General features: G+C 45.0%; 1 protein-coding gene and 1 long non-coding RNA gene across 2 annotated transcripts in view; one reads left to right on the top strand and one right to left on the bottom strand.

Moving 5' to 3' along the window:
• Positions 1-16,033, bottom strand: part of LOC309566786 — a 1,174,540-nt gene that overhangs the window by 1,018,999 nt on the left and 139,508 nt on the right. The window lies entirely within an intron of this gene.
• PSME3 (proteasome activator subunit 3) overlaps positions 1-16,033 on the top strand; it is a 64,380-nt gene that overhangs the window by 14,097 nt on the left and 34,250 nt on the right. Inside the window, exons 2-5 of the mRNA XM_082272092.1 lie at positions 125-157; positions 6,096-6,158; positions 6,241-6,345; positions 7,349-7,397. Coding sequence (XP_082128218.1) covers positions 125-157; positions 6,096-6,158; positions 6,241-6,345; positions 7,349-7,397 — 250 coding nt within the window. The remainder of the gene's footprint in view (positions 1-124; positions 158-6,095; positions 6,159-6,240; positions 6,346-7,348; positions 7,398-16,033) is intronic.

Here is a 16,033-nt window from a genome sequence, read left to right as displayed (position 1 = left end):
AGCCAAAGTTTTCCATAAATGAAAAAAGCAGACCATTGTAAACTGTAAACACCCTTGTCGGCAGTAAATGGGTTCGTCTCAAACCTCAACTGCTTCATCTTTTCATCATTGATTTTTTCCCTAGGTTGACTGCTTTCGAGAGAGAATCACAAATGAGGTAAGACGGTTTATTTATTTTTTCTTGTCGGAGTAGTAAAGTTTAATACATTTTAATGCACCTGAATTATTAGTATAAGGCCTCATGCACACTGAATGTTTTTACAGCTGCTGTTTTTGGCATCAGACGTTTTTTTCTACAGCAGGTTATCCTATATGTCCATGCGCACAGGCTGTTATCAGCAGTTTTTGGCAGGGGCAGTTTCTGGCTGTAAAAAACCTGAAAACTAGTGGTTTTAAGTGGTTTTCAGCTGTAAAAACGCTCACACGTCAAATGCCAAAAACGCTGCGAACTGGCCTTTTTTTTGACGTTTTTGATTCCATTGCTTTTTTTTTTAAGCTTTGGTTCTGTTTCAAGGTGTCGTTCATAGAACATAGCCTGCGTTCACACTGGTGCGTGCTGAACCCCGCATGTGATTTGCACCAAAAATGCAATGCATTCCTGTGCACATCACGTGATGTCTGTGATGCAATTTGAGCCATATATTTTGTATGGCTCAAATTTGCATCACATTTGCACCAAAATGTTGTACGACCCTTTTTTTTTTTTTTTTCTGCACACCTAATTGCATTGCATGGGTTTCTGGCACAAGCGCACTGCATTTTGCAATCTGTTTCGGGGTATTGTTCATGGAACATGAAGCCCTCTTGACATTGTGCCCAATTGACATGCGATTTGTCATGTTGAATCTCATGTCAAATCAGAGTCTATTGCCGGCATCGGTTCACACTGAGGGGCGGGTTTGAAATCTTTCAGCTGAACGCTCATGATTTCAAACTCGCAGGTCAGTGCGACTTAAGCCCCGTACACACGTACCGATTGTCGGCCGCCGAACGATCGGCCGATTTTCGGCTTGTTAGTATGATGCTTCCGACAGCGCACTTTCGGCCGAACAGAATCTGTCGTGCAAGCATTAAAATTTTTGTATGCAGACACGAGAACGGCCGATTGTTCGCCAGTCAGTACAGATTTCGGTCGACAGACAACAGATTTGCAAGACTGAGCATGCTCAGAAAAGAAAAAAGACAAGGAAAGTTAACCATCACATGACATCACTTCTGCAGTCGGCTGTTGTTGGCCGACAAAATTCGTGTGTAGTCTTTTACACTTTTCAACAGACAAGACAGCCCTTGGACAAAAGACGGCCCGACGATCTGTACGTGTGCACGGTGCTTTAGGGGGCGATTTGGCAGACATCTGTATGGGTTCATGCACAGATGTCTATTGATATCGCCCTGAAGTCACCAAAAGTAATGCAGAAACTACTTTTGGGAATCAGTGCGGCACCACAAAGTCAGGGTTGCACCAATTCGGACAGTGACGTTGCCGGCAATAGGCTCTGATTTGGCATGCCATTTGACATTTCAAATCTGCCCGATGTGAACGGGGGCTTAATGTTCCATGAACTACACCCCGAAACAGATTGCAAAATGCAGCGAGCTTGACAGAATAAAAAAAAAAGATTTTGATGTGGAGGAAAAAAAGGTCCACATTTGCACCAAAAGGTTGTAGGACCTTGTTTGTTTTTTTTCCTGCACCTAAACCTAAATCTTATCGCATGGGTGTGAACACCCATGCGATGCAACTCTGGCAAGCATTGCATTTTGGGAAAGTCAGTTGCTAAAATAGCAGAGGGGGGATTTGTAGCTACTGCTAAACGCCAATGCAAAAAAGCTTAAAAAACACTGAAAAAATCACTACAAAGCTGCTGGCGTTTTTATAATGTCCAGTGTGCATGAGGCCTAAGTAGTGCCTTGTAATTGGTGCTTTCATTTATTTTAATAGAAAAGAAAGTACTCACTCATGTATCGCTCAAAAGCACAAGGTGACAGGCCTTCTTTACTGCCATAGAATTGAAAAGTGTTTTACTATATATGCTGTGTAGCTATTTAGCATAGCAGTGGTGTGGGGACCAAAATGGTATGTGTGATGTTTAAAAAAAAATTTAAAATAAAAGAGTTCTTGAGAACATTATCAATGCAATGTATGTATTTGTAGTGTGGCAGTAAATGAGGCTACCCTCCTGTCATCCATTGAGAAACATAGTAATACCTCTGATATCTATGCCCTGCCTATAGGAACTTGAATGGTATGAAGGTTACTCCTCTGCTATGGGGGGATGTACATGTAATGTAAATGTAGGAGGTGTATATGGTGCTAATAACTTAACTTTTTGGAGCACACCAAGTGTTCCCATAATTAAAGTGTAAATGTCACCCTGATCTTAGTTGTGCCGAAGTGTAATGTGCTAATTGGGTATAAGCATAAATAATCATGTGATAAAGTATTCTCTCAATTAGTGATTCTAAATAAAATTTCACCAAAATTACAATATCTAGGGATTATAGTCCATATTCTCTTAACGCATCCATAAAATCTCCAAAATGGTTCAGCGGTTTGAAATGTTTGTGCTGTACCCTTCACCTTCCACCAGCAGGTTGAGCCAAAACCGTGCTTCAACGCCACATGCTTTATATAGGCTCCTAGAAATCTCACCTCAATTAGAATGATATATATCATCCTCTCCTCTCGCCCTATGCATTAACGTCACGCTTACGTGACTTCATCAGCCCCCCTAATGAAGTCACGTGAGCATAACTTAACGCGTAGGGCGAGAGGAGAGGCTGATGTGGAATGGATGTGGCGCAGTAGGATGCTCTGGAGTTTGGTTTCAATTGTGAGTTACCAATGCAAGTTTTTAAAAGTAAAAAATGTGACTACATACTGCTTAATAAATTTGATGTTTTGGCTTTTTAACTTGTTACGCTACGGCAGCCTTGTATTCTTACTTCCTCTGAGTGCAATGCAGAATGGCTGCATGAATCAATAGGTGGAATTAAAGGAGCCATTTACATCTGGAAAGGGACCCATGAGGGTGAGTGGTACCCATCCAAAAGGATCAATACATGCTCTATTGATATATAATTGAGATGAGAGTTCTGGGAGCCTATATAAAGTAGATGGGGACTGATGTGAAAAAGAAGTATTTAGAATAGCCTCCTAGGTGTGCTGTAGCCCCTAATTTTGTCCTTTTTCCCAGGCTACATTAAGCAAAATGGTCAACCCCAGAAATTTTTTAGGCTTATGTACACTACAGCTCCTAAACTTCAGTTTAGTAGCTTTTGGCGTTTTTTTGCTAAAGCTCCTAAACCCCTCCATGAAGGCCTATTTGTCAATGTACACCTAGGCATTTACCAGAATTTTTTAGGAGCTGCTGCTGCTTTAACCTCCCTCTTCTGAATGCTGAAGAATCGCATTCAGGATGGGAACTTTTTGATGGTGCAATTTTGCAGTGTTTTGCGTTTGTTTTTTTTTTTTTGTTTTTTTTTTCCCCGTGGCCGGCAGTCAAAGTAGGCTGTGTACATGAAGCCTAATGCCCCGTACACACGTACCGATATTCGGCCGACGACCGATCGGCCGATTGTAGGCTTGTTAGTATGATGTGGCCGACAGCGCATTTTCGGCCGAACAGAATCTGTCGTGCAGGCATTAAAATTTTTGTTGGCCAACACCAGAACGGCCGATTGTTCGCCAGTCAGTACAGATTTCGGCCGACAGACCGCAGATTTGCAAGACTGGGCATGCTCAGAAAAGAAAAAAGACAAGGAAAGTTAACCATCACTTCTGCAGTCGACAAAATTCGTGTGCAGTCTTTTGCAGTTTTCAACAGACCTGACAGCCCTGGACAAAAGACGGCCGATCGTTCGGCTGACGATCGGTACGTGTGTACAAGGCTTTACTCTTTATTCTGACCTTTTTAAGTTACATCTCAGTTCACAAGGTGGTTTTTGGTTCAGCATTTTGGCAAAACCCTGTTGTGCAGTTGCTCATGTTGGAGGTCAGGTGTAGGTCTATCTCCTAGTACATTAGCCCACATCTTGAGATCTACCTAGTAGTTGCCTATTCTTTATTCCCCCACCTATTTTTGGGACCGTTTGCAGATTTTTAAGGGGAAATTGCGTCTTCAAATGAACAGTTGAGCAACAGCTGCTGTTAAAAACACTAAGCCAGGGCTTGACAAATTTGCCTGAAATCTAGGAGCCAGCTAAAAAAGTTAGAAGCCAGTTTTTTTTTTTTTTTTTTTAAACTAACAACCAAGCTTTATTAAAATGAATACTAAATTTACACATGAATACGACTAGAACCCCGCTCTCCTCTATAGCGCAATTGGATGGAAACAGACTGTCTCTTTCCATCCGATGCCATTTGATCCGATCCACGGGATGTATAGAAAATGGAACCACCATCCGTCTGTTTTTGGCAGACAGGATCAGATGGCGGCAGATTACTGCTCCATAGAGGAGAATGAAGGGTCTGATCAGGTCTGCCTGAAAAACTGACAGGCGGACCTGATCAGACAGCCCGTGTGAAAGGGGCCTTTGGCTGTGGCAAGGCGATGAGGAAAAAAAATAAAAATATTATATATATATATATATATATATATATATATATATATATATATATATATATATATATATATATATATATATATATATATATATATATATATATATATATATATATATATATATATATATACACATACATACATACATACATACATACATACATACATACATTTTTTTTTTTTATAATAAGAATTGAAAAAATAAAAAATCTTAATTTTTTTTTTTTTTATTATTAAAAAAAATAACCACACTCCCTGTCCACTTACCTAAGGTAACTGGACAGAGAGATGAAGCCTTAAAAAACTTCCCCCTCTTTGGAAGGAGATGAAGGCATTGAGAACATGCATTACTCTCGGCCACCACAAGAGAGCGCCAGTTCCCCTAGCCTCTCATCTGAAGCCGGGGCCTCAGTTTTTGGACGGCGTGGAAGTCCGTGCACTCGAGGAGAAGGTGGGGGCGCAAAAGGGACAGGACACCTCCTGCCCAGGTCGCTAATTCTAGTCGCAAATGCGACCTGGCGCCCGGGGTTTGTCGAGCCCTGCACTAAGCTAAGGCCTGTTTGGTAGTGAAAGAATCAGAAAACGATGAACTGCTTTTGAAAAGCCTTCATGGGATGTTTGTTTTCCTGTCTGAAAAACATTACACTAAGGGCTCTTTCACACGGTCCGCCTCTGTAGGCGGATCCGTGCTGCTCAGCGGGGATCGATCCGCGATCCCCGCTGAGCCGGCGGATGACAGCTCCGTCTCCGCTTGCAGTGTGAAGAGGGAGGTGTCACAGCCCCCGCTGCTCTCTATGGGGAATCGGATGAGAGCGGACCTCCTGTCCGCTCTCATCCGATCTGATCCGACCCCTGGACGGATGGAAAAATAGGGTTTCCATCCGTCCAGATCTCACGTACAGGATCGAATACGGATGGCATCTGCTACCCCATAGAGCTGCATGGAGGATCCGATCAGACCCGCCTAAAAAACTGACAGACAGATCTGATCGGACCGCCCGTGTGAAAGAGCCCTTAAGCTGTAGTAAACTGTACCAAAGTTGTGTGTGTGTTTTTTTTTTTTTCTTTTTTTTTTTTTCTGCGGCACAGAGCTCTGAAGGGATGGCACAAGTATGTTTTCCCTTCAGAGTGCATGCGCTAGTGACCTCACTGACTGAATGCAGTGTAAATATCTCCTAAACCATGCAGGTTTAAGAGGTATTTACTGTACCTACAGGTAAGCCTAATTATTATAGGCTTATCTGGTAGTAAAGTGCCAAAAAAGCTTTACTAGCACTTTAATAATGTAAAGAAAAAAATGAATTCAGTGCTGGATATGAGTTGAGGTCATGGCCTGCATTTATGACCACCTCTGACTATCTATGCCACTACACAGCTTGCTAAAGGGTTGAAAATGTTTGGGTGGGTTTCTACCAATGTGGATAAGCAACTTTTCCTGGTGTCAGATGTGTTCCCCCCCCAATTCCCCAATGACAAGTGCTTTTTACAGAGTAACTTAACACTTGCCAATTTTTTTTTTTTTCTGATAAGGCTGAAGACCTGGTTGCCGCTTTTTTCCCAAAGAAATTGTTAGAACTGGACAGCTTTCTCAAGGTAGGACTGCTCCTTTTTTAATTAGGAATATGACATCTGTGCTTTATGTTCCATTTATTCTATCTTTACCTCTTATTTGCAGGAACCCATGCTCAATGTTCAAGACCTAACGCAAATTCATTCTGAAATGAATTTGCCAGTACCCGATCCCATTCTACTGACTAACAGCCATGACGGATTGGATGGCGTAAGTTGTTTTGTGTTAAAACACTTCTACTACAAAGTGCGAGGCAGAGTTGACTTTATCAGCTGCGACTATTCTTTAAAGCAGGGGTGTAAAACTCAATTTAATCTTGGGCCACATCAGCCTTATGGTTGTCCTCAAAGAGTCGGTTGTATCTGTAAGACTATAAGAACGTATCCAGGGCTTTTTTTCTCAGATAATAGGTGCAGAAACTTAGCCAAACCCCCACCACTAAACCAGATTGAACAGTGGAAGAAACTTAAAAGGGCCATTAATACCAGAAGTACATTGTGCATTACTACATACATAGTGCAGAGTTCAGGGGTACGCCATTTAGTTCAGGGATTTTCTGTGAGTGTAGGGCAGGCAGGGATCTGTGAGAGCCACTGAGAAGAAACATGTGAACACAGAAGGCTCCTGTGCTTACAAGTGGTAATGGTGAGCGGAGGGCGAGAGCCAGAGATGGCAGAATGGAGATCCGCCACATTCCAGCTGAAAAAAGCCCAGCCCTGAGTGCAAGGGCCACATAAAATGGCCTGGCAGTGGGCCTTGTGTTTGACACATGCTATAAAGAATAATTTGTGTAGTACTTTCTTTTAAGATAGTTGTATGTCATTTTGTAAACTAGCAGATTGATGGAAGACTTCCTCCTCATCGCCTAGGTCTATGTAGTGAAACTAAGATATGAAATGAACACTTCTACGTGCTACTTATCCTATATCTGCAATCCATGAATTATGAGACGCATTTGTCGACAACATCTAAAAGGTGTAGCTAGGAAAATATGCTTTTGCCCATGCATATCATTCCGTGTTTTCTTGTTCTAGTTGTCTTTGGGTAAAATGACCACTAGAATTGGTAGCTTCAAGCACAGTGCACATTTTGTGAACAAGCTTCCTCTTGGATAGGTATTGACCAGGGAATAGGAGGGCCGCCTCCTTTGTTGTTGGCTTTCAGGATACAGAACTGCTTTTTACTATTTTTTTTTTATATCCTATTTTTACAGCCAAACCTCAAGAAGCGAAAACTGGAAGATGGCGATGATCACTGTTCAGGTTTGTGTGTTTGTAGGATTATATTTGGGGAAACGTATGCTTTATTGCTGCATTGCAATTGCACATGTGTGGGATCCATATAGCCCCTTTTTGTTTGTAAGCATTTTTTAGCAGTTTGACTTTATGCTAATTTCCATTATCTTTTACACCAGGGCTCGACAAACCCCGGGCGCCAGGTCGCATTTGCGACTAGAATTAGCGACCTGGCGCCTGGGGTGCCCTGCAGGAGGTGTCCTGTCCCTTTTGCGCCCCCACTTTCTCCCGGAGTGCACGGACTTCCGCGCCGTCCGAAAATTGAGGCCCCCGGCTTTTCGGCCTCCTTCTGTGAGAGAGAGAGGCTGGGGAACTGGCGCCCTCTTGTGGTGGCCGGGAGTAATGACTGTTTCCACTGCCTATTATTGCATTCCTACCTCCTTCCTAAGAGGAGATGAGAGGGAAGTTTTTGCAGGCTTCAACTCCCTGTCCAGTTACCTTTGCTTAAAGGTAGGTGGATAGGGAGTGTGGTTGTTGTTAGTTTATTTTTTAAATTTAAAAGAAATAATTTCTTTTTTTTTCTCCATTATTAAAACATTTTTTTATATATTTTTTTTTTTTTCTTTTTCCTCATCGCCACATTGAAAGCCCCTTTCACACGGGCTGTCTGATCAGGTCCGCCTGTCAGTTTTCAGGCAGACCTGATTGGACCCTTCATTCTCCTCCTATGGAGCGCTAATCTGCCGCCATCTGATCCTGTCTGCCAAAAACAGACGGATGGTGGTTCCATTTTCTATCCACCCCGTGGATCGGATGGAAAGAGACAGTCTGTTTCCATCCAATTGTGCTATAGAGGAGAGTGGGGTTCTAGTCGTATTTATGTGTAAATATAGTATCCTTTTTATTAAATAAAACTTGGTGGTTTAAAAAAAACTGGCTCCTAACTTTTTTAGCTGGCTCCTAGATTTCAGGCAAATTTTGTCAAGCCCTGTTTTACACCCCACCTACACAATGTAATAAGTTCAAATCAAAGGATACAATGAAAGTGAACACACTAGGTTATTAAAAAAAAAAAAAAAAAAAAAAATTCTACAATGTCATAGCTTTAATTCTAGGTTTAAGCTTCTGCTAGTCGGGTATGCAGACTACATAATAATAAAGGTCAGCAGGCGTTAATAAATGTTGAGGAAGAGTTGAAAATCTTCAGAGATGTGTTAGTAGTGATGGCGAATTGGGAGTCAGAAATGCATAGGGAAAGATGAGACAGACTAATTAGGCACTGGCCATTATAAATTATTATAAATAAGACTTTTTTTTGACTGGATTATTAACCCTCACCTGCCACTTTATTAGGTACACCTGTTCAATTGCTTGGTAACGCAAATTGCTAATCGGCCAATCACAAGGCAGCAACTCAATGGGGAAGAAAGATGATTAAAGTGACTTTGAATGTGGCATACTTGTTGGTGCCAGACGGGCTGGTCTGAGTATTTCAAAAACTACAGATCTACTGGGATTTCTCTATCGCTCATTGACAGACGTAGTCTTCTTGATTCTCAAGAGCTGGGTTATGTTGTCTCCGCAGGAGTAGGACTAGGCAGAAAGACAAAACGTTCTGGCTCCACCTTAGGGGCAGTCCCTGAGGGTATATCCTCCCTCTCTCTGCTACAGGGAATCAGTTTTTTTTCTGTCTAGTCAGGAGTAAGGACCTAAGTTCCTTGCTGGGATCTTTTGGTCCTGGCAAGATTTTTTTCTTTAGAAAAAACATTTTTTAGGTTTTTCTCCAGTGTTTTTTTCCTGTGAGATCTTCAAGCAAAAACGCCGGACTGGGCGACACTTGTGGTCACCCCAGCCGGCCTACGAGCGCACGCAGACCATTGCATTGCGCTTGGTCGGCCGCGACACATTCAAGTAAGTATGCGGGGCCGGGCGACAGGCTGGATGTTGAGATCCAGTGGTCACCCCGGTTTCTGCCTACGAGCGCGTGCAGACCAGAGCTCCGCGCTGGGTCGGCCGCGACGGAGTCCCAGTGGAGGGACTGACCTTGCGAGTTAAAAGTCTCGCTTGGACGCCAGGAACCAGAGAGTCGAGGCCACAACCCCCCACCCCGGTGGAGAGGGTATTGTGAAGAGAGGGTGCCTGTCGGTTTGGTATGGTGAGTAAACGTTCCCTTTTTTCTTTCCTCGTTATGAGGCAGTATGAATTATGGGCCCCTCCATACATGGTCAGTATATCTGACACTAAAGTCCCCCTTGTAAATACAGTATGTGTTTGTGGGAAGTGGACTTGGTTTGAGAGCTAACACTCTACCCAGCAGACTGTAACATTACAGCAGACATAGGAGGTATATCCTACCTTATTTGTAGTGTATCTCCTGTAGATCCATATATCGCCACTTAGCAGAGATGCAGGTGGATGTGCTGGGAAAAACGATTTCGGCGGTCCGCCGCCATTTTGCCGTAGACCAAGTGCATGTATGTCCTCAGGTCACGCCGGCCGCCATGTTTTTGGAGTCTTATGTCTCTTGTATGGGGGCGGCCATGTTTCATGAGCCCAGCTACCTCGTGGAGAGCTGGGAACGCTGGAAGGCGTACACCGGGGGCGGAGCCACGTCCTTCTACCCGGGAAAAGCAAACAGCTCCTTCCAGTCTGTAAAAGACAGACGCTGACTGCAGTTGGTTGGAAACTTCACTGCATCGGTTGGTGAGCCTTGGGGGTCCCTCTCTCTCTCTGTGGGGATCGAGAAGCAGGTACTCTGAGGGGCGCTATTGCGCTAGGGGGAGACACATAAAAAAAAAAAAAAGTTTTTTTGTTTTTCTGGCAAAGGTGTCCTGAATTAACATGGACCCTGCCACTCATGCATCTCCTCCGGATCCCCTCGAGGGGTCTGCAGGATCCTCCAGCACCCCACTGACGATTGAATCATTGTCAGCTATTATGGAAACTTTTGTGTCCCGGGTGGAAGTGGCTTGTCGGGGACAGGGCGCAAGAAAGCGACCCCCGCCTAACCCCTTATTATCTGAAACCTCGGATTCAGACTCTGAGCCTATTTCTGCAGTTGCAGGTACTTCATCTGGGATTGGTGTCTCGGGTACTGTCTCTTCAGACAGTGAGGAGGATGTTTCGGCATCAGCCATAGCCAGAGAGGAAGCGTTGGTAAACGCACTCATTGTATCTGTTCAAGAAACCTTAAGATTACAGGGTATTCCGTCGGAAATAGCTGAAACTGAAATCCCTTTTGGGACTAAAAAACGCATCAAAGTGGCGAAGGTTTTTCCATTGCCCAAATGTTTTGGCAATCCAATCGAAGAAGAATGGCGTCTGCCAAAACGCACTTTTACTATTTCTAAACGCATTAACAGACGTTATCCGTTTGAGGAAACCCTCATTAAGAAATGGACAGAACCACCTGTGGTGGATTCACCAATTGCTAGATTGAATAAAGCCACGGTTATTCCTCTAGAAGACGCTCCGTCTTTTAAAGATCCAGTGGATCGCAAGATAGAAGCTATGTCTCGCACCATGTTTTCCTTGATTGGATCAGCTTTCAGACCTATAATAGCTATTGGTCTGGTTTCGCAGGCTTTAACTGAATGGACCAAGTGGTTACGCCGGGACTTAGAAGAGGTCCCTCAGGCGGTATCAGATTTGTTGGAACAAATGATACAGGGGTTACAGTATGTGTGTGATGCGGCGTTAGACGCCACTCCATTATTGGCGCGAGCATCAGTCTCAGCAGTGGTTCTCAGGCGTACACTGTGGCTAAAAGGTTGGTTAGCCGACCAAGGTTCCAAAAAAAGCATTGGCTAATATCCCCTTTTTAGGAGAGCGTCTATTTGGAGCCAACTTGGATGAGATCATTAAGGATCTCACGGGTGGAAAGAGCACCTTTTTACCGAAAAAATTTTATAGGTAAAGGAACCCGTCAAAGACGAGGGCCTTCTTTTTCTGCTCACAAGAGGTTTTTTCGTCCCGCGGGTGAAAAAATTAAGTCCTCCAAAGCTCCTTCAGGAGGCGTCAGGGGTCGTTGGTCGGGAAAGCAAAAGCCCGCCCCGCCAGACCTGAAGATAAATCGTCCAAAGCCTGAAGGTGCGCCCCCACCCATAACTGGGGTGGGGGGACGTCTTCGCCGGTTCCCGGATCCATGGCTTTCCAGAATCCCGGACAAGTGGGTTTGCGAAGTCATAAGGTCAGGGTACAAGATCGAGTTTCGATCTCTCCCACCGGCGCAATTCTTCCCTTCCAATATTCGACTATCCCCGGATCGTTTAGAAGATCTGCGGAGAGCAGTCGCAGATTTACTACAACAAGGAGTGGTAGTCCACGTTCCTTGGACAGAACGGTTTCAAGGGTTTTATTCAAACCTATTTACAATACCCAGGAAAGAGGGCAAAGTGCGTCCAATTCTGGACTTAAGGGCACTCAATTCTTTTGTCAACATAAGAAGATTCAGAATGGAGTCCATTCGCACAGTAGCAGCCTTCCTGCATCCAGGGGATGTCCTAGCGTCCATAGACATCAAGGACGCATATCTTCACATTCCCATTTTCGCAGGACATCAGCGGTTTCTACGCTTTTCCGTAGAAGAGAACCACTATCAGTTTGTGGCGTTACCTTTCGGTCTCGCCACGGCTCCTCGGGTCTTCACGAAGGTGTTGGCCCCAATGTTGGCACTACTGCGCCAAAGAGGCATATCGATTCTTGGTTACCTAGACTATCTTCTGCTTCATGCAGTCTCCTCAGACCTTGCTACAAAACATAGAAATTACTATAATTTCTTTACAGGAATTCGGGTGGCTGGTGAACCAGCAAAAGTCATTTCTGGTTCCCACCCAGAGGCTCGAATATCTGGGTCTAATTCTAGACACAGTCAGGACAAGAGTTTTTCTTCCGGTAGGGAAACTCCGAAAGATTCAATCAGCAGTCCAGTTGTTACTATCCAACAGCTGGTCTTCCCTTCGGACTTGCATGAGGGTTCTGGGGTTGATGGTGGCTTCCTTCGAAGCAGTCCCATTTGCCCAGTCCCATACCCGAATTCTTCAGCAAGAGATTCTTCTCAGATGGAATCGGAATCCGGAATCCCTGGACAATCAGATCCGATTGAGCAAACAGACCAGAGAGTCTCTGGTCTGGTGGCTTCGGTCTCCGATGCTCAGCCAGGGAAAGTCATTTCTGCCAATATATTGGACGATAGTGACCACGGATGCCAGCCTATCCGGATGGGGAGGAATTCTCGGTCAGTTATCTGTCCAGGGACTTTGGTCCCCGGAAGAATCCAGGTTGCCGATAAATGTATTGGAACTGAGAGCGATCAGACTTTGTCTGATTCACTGGACCGAGCAGCTCCAGGGCAGCCCGGTTCGGATCCAGTCGGACAATGCCACGGCCGTGGCTTATGTCAATCACCAGGGGGGCACCAAGAGTGTCAGAGCGGCCAAAGAAGTGGCTTGCATTCTTCGCTGGGCGGAACGATTTGTTCCAGCGATCTCTGCGGTGTTCATTCCGGGGGTGGAGAATTGGCAGGCAGATTATCTCAGCCGTCAGACTCTGGATCAGGGGGAATGGTCCCTCCGTCCAGACGTTTTCCACCAGTTGTGCCTACGGTGGGGCACCCCGGATGTGGATCTGTTGGCATCACGATTCAACAGGAAAGTTCTGAGATTCGTGGCTCGCTCCCGCGATCCTCTAGCAGAGACCGCAGACGCACTGGGGCAATACCAGCTAATGTATGCATTCCCTCCTCTCGCGTTACTGCCAAGACTTCTTCGCAGGATAGAGGAGGAAGGAATTCCAGTAATTCTGGTAGCTCTGGACTGGCCTCGTCGAGCTTGGTACGCCGACGTGGTCAGACTGGTGGCGGACGTCCCGTGGAGACTTCCTCTCAGGGACCGATCTTCCATCCTGTTTTACGATCGCTGGCTTTAACGGCCTGGCTATTGAGACCCAGGTGCTGAAGGACAAAGGTTTGTCAGCTTCAGTTATTCCTACTCTAGTTGAAGCAAGGAAAGCGACTTCCAGAAAGATTTATCATCGTACATGGAAGTCCTACATTGCATGGTGTGAACCTCTGGGGTTCCGTCCACGGTCTTATTCGATTAGTCGAATATTAGCTTTTCTGCAACAAGGGGTTGAGCAGAAACTGGCCTTGAGTACTATCAAGGGTCGGGTCTCAGCATTAGCTATCTTTTTTCAGAAGCCTTTGGCTGCTCATTCCTTGGTGCGGAATTTCATCCAGGGGGTGCGACATCTGGCTCCGCCAGTGCGCGCGCCGTTACCACCCTGGGATCTTAATTTAGTGTTGTCGGTTCTTCAGAAACCTCCCTTTGAAGATATTAGGGAGATTCCTCTACCTACGTTGTCCCAGAAGGTGGCCTTCTTGGTGGCTATTACTTCTGCACGCAGGGTGTCGGAACTGGCCGCATTATCTTGTCGTTCACCATATCTGGTGGTTCATAGAGATAAGGTGGTTCTTCGTCCGAATCCATCCTTCCTACCAAAAGTGGTTTCAGAATTTCATCTGAATGAAGAAATTGTATTACCTTCCCTGTGTCCTAAGCCCAGTCATCCTCGGGAGTTTGCTTTACACTCCTTGGATGTGGTCCGAGCAATCAGGGTATACTTGAAAACGACACTCGTTTCGCAAGACGGATTCACTTTTTGTGATCCCAGATGGACCCAAAAAGGGGTTGCCTGCATCTGCCGCGACCATTTCCAGATGGATCAGACAGACGGTGGTACAGGCTTATTCTATTAAGGGTCGGGAGCCCCCGTTCCCTGTTAAGGCGCACTCCACTCGGGCGCTTAGTGCGTCATGGGCCTTTCGCCATCAGGCGTCAGTGGTCCAGGTGTGCAAGGCGGCTACCTGGTCGTCGGTGCATACCTTTACAAAACATTATAAAGTTGATGTAATGGCATCATCTGATGCCGTGTTTGGCCGCAAGGTTTTGCAGGCCGCCATTTGAGGAGACCAGTGGTCTGCCTCGAGGGTTTTTTTCCGTTGGAAATTTTTCTTTTTAGTCTCATTCTTTGTTTATAATGAGCCTTTAAAACTTCTAGTTTGGCACTGGTTGGGCCTTCTAGATTGGATTTTGATTTGTCAATCCCACCCCTCATTTGTGGCACTGCTTCTGGATGTCCCAGCTCTTGAGAATCAAGAAGACTACGTCTGTCAATGAGCGATAGAGAAAAATGGATTTTTGTAAGATCTTACCGTAAAATCCTTTTCTCTTAAGCTCATTGACAGACGTAGTACCCGCCCCTCTATCATTGAGTTGGGTTAAATTCTGTTACTGCTTTAGAACAGAACTGATTCCCTGTAGCAGAGAGAGGGAGGATATACCCTCAGGGACTGCCCCTAAGGTGGAGCCAGAACGTTTTGTCTTTCTGCCTAGTCCTACTCCTGCGGAGACAACATAACCCAGCTCTTGAGAATCAAGAAGACTACGTCTGTCAATGAGCTTAAGAGAAAAGGATTTTACGGTAAGATCTTACAAAAATCCATTTTTTCACGCACAACCATCTTGGGCAGGGTGGTTTGAGATTATAGAAAGGTAACAGGAACTCCATTAACCACTGGTTACAACCAAGGTATGCAGAATACTATCTCTGAACGCACAGCATATCGAACCTTGAAGTAGATGGGCTACAGCAGCAGAAGACCACAATGGGTGCCACTCCTGTCAGCTAAAAACAGGAAACTGAGGCTACAATTTGCACAGGCTCACCAGAATTGGACAATAGAAGATTGGGAAAACGTTGCCGGGTCTGAGTCTTGATTTCGGCTGCAACATTCAGATGGCGGGGTCAGAATTTGGCGTAAACCACATGAAAGCATGGATCCATCCTGCCTTGTATCAACGGTTCAGTGATCAATGGTGTAGTTTAATGGTGTGGGGGATATTTTCTTGCCACACTTTGGGCCTCTTCGTACTAATTGAGCATCGTTTAAACGCCATGGCCTACCTGAGTATTGTTGCTGACCATCTGCATCCATTTATGACTACAGTGTACCCATCTTCTGATGATTACTTCCAGCAGGATAATACATCATGCCACGAGGCTCAAATTATTTTAAACTGGTTTCTTGAACATGAAAATGCTTTCACTGTACTCCAGTGGCCTGTATTCATCAGATCTCAATCCAGTAGAGCACCTTTGGGATATGGTGGAAAAGGAGACTCGCATTATGGATGTGCAGCCGACAAATCTGTAGCAACTGCGTGATGCTATCATGTCAGTATGGATCAAAATCTCAGAGAAATGTTTCCAACACCTTGTTGAATCTATGCCACGAATAATTAAGGCAGTTCTGAAGGCAAAGGGGGTCCAACCCAGTACTAGAAAGGTGTACCTAATTGAGTGGCTGGTGAGTGTATGTTGTAGTGTATGGCATATCGCATTTAGCGGGCATTACTGCCGAACACTTCCAATGAAAGGCAACGGGGCTTCATCTCAACCACCCTGCAGTTGTGGCAGGGTAGTGTAGCATTTACGAGGTTAAATTGGGTGGTGAGGAGGCAACATAGTGCCTCCTGTCAAATGCCTTGTGAAGAATGATACAGCACCGATTGATCCTCAGAGGGCACTGCACGTATGAACAAGCTCTTTGAGATACAGTATTCCACATGTGTCTGTAGTTTGGTATATATGAATGAGCTCAGCTT

This window comes from Pelophylax lessonae (genome assembly GCF_965119305.1).
Source record: "Pelophylax lessonae genome assembly, chromosome: 11".
NCBI lineage: Eukaryota > Metazoa > Chordata > Amphibia > Anura > Ranidae > Pelophylax > Pelophylax lessonae.
Note: the sequence above shows the minus strand (reverse complement) of the source record. Positions and strands in the feature narration are given on the sequence as shown.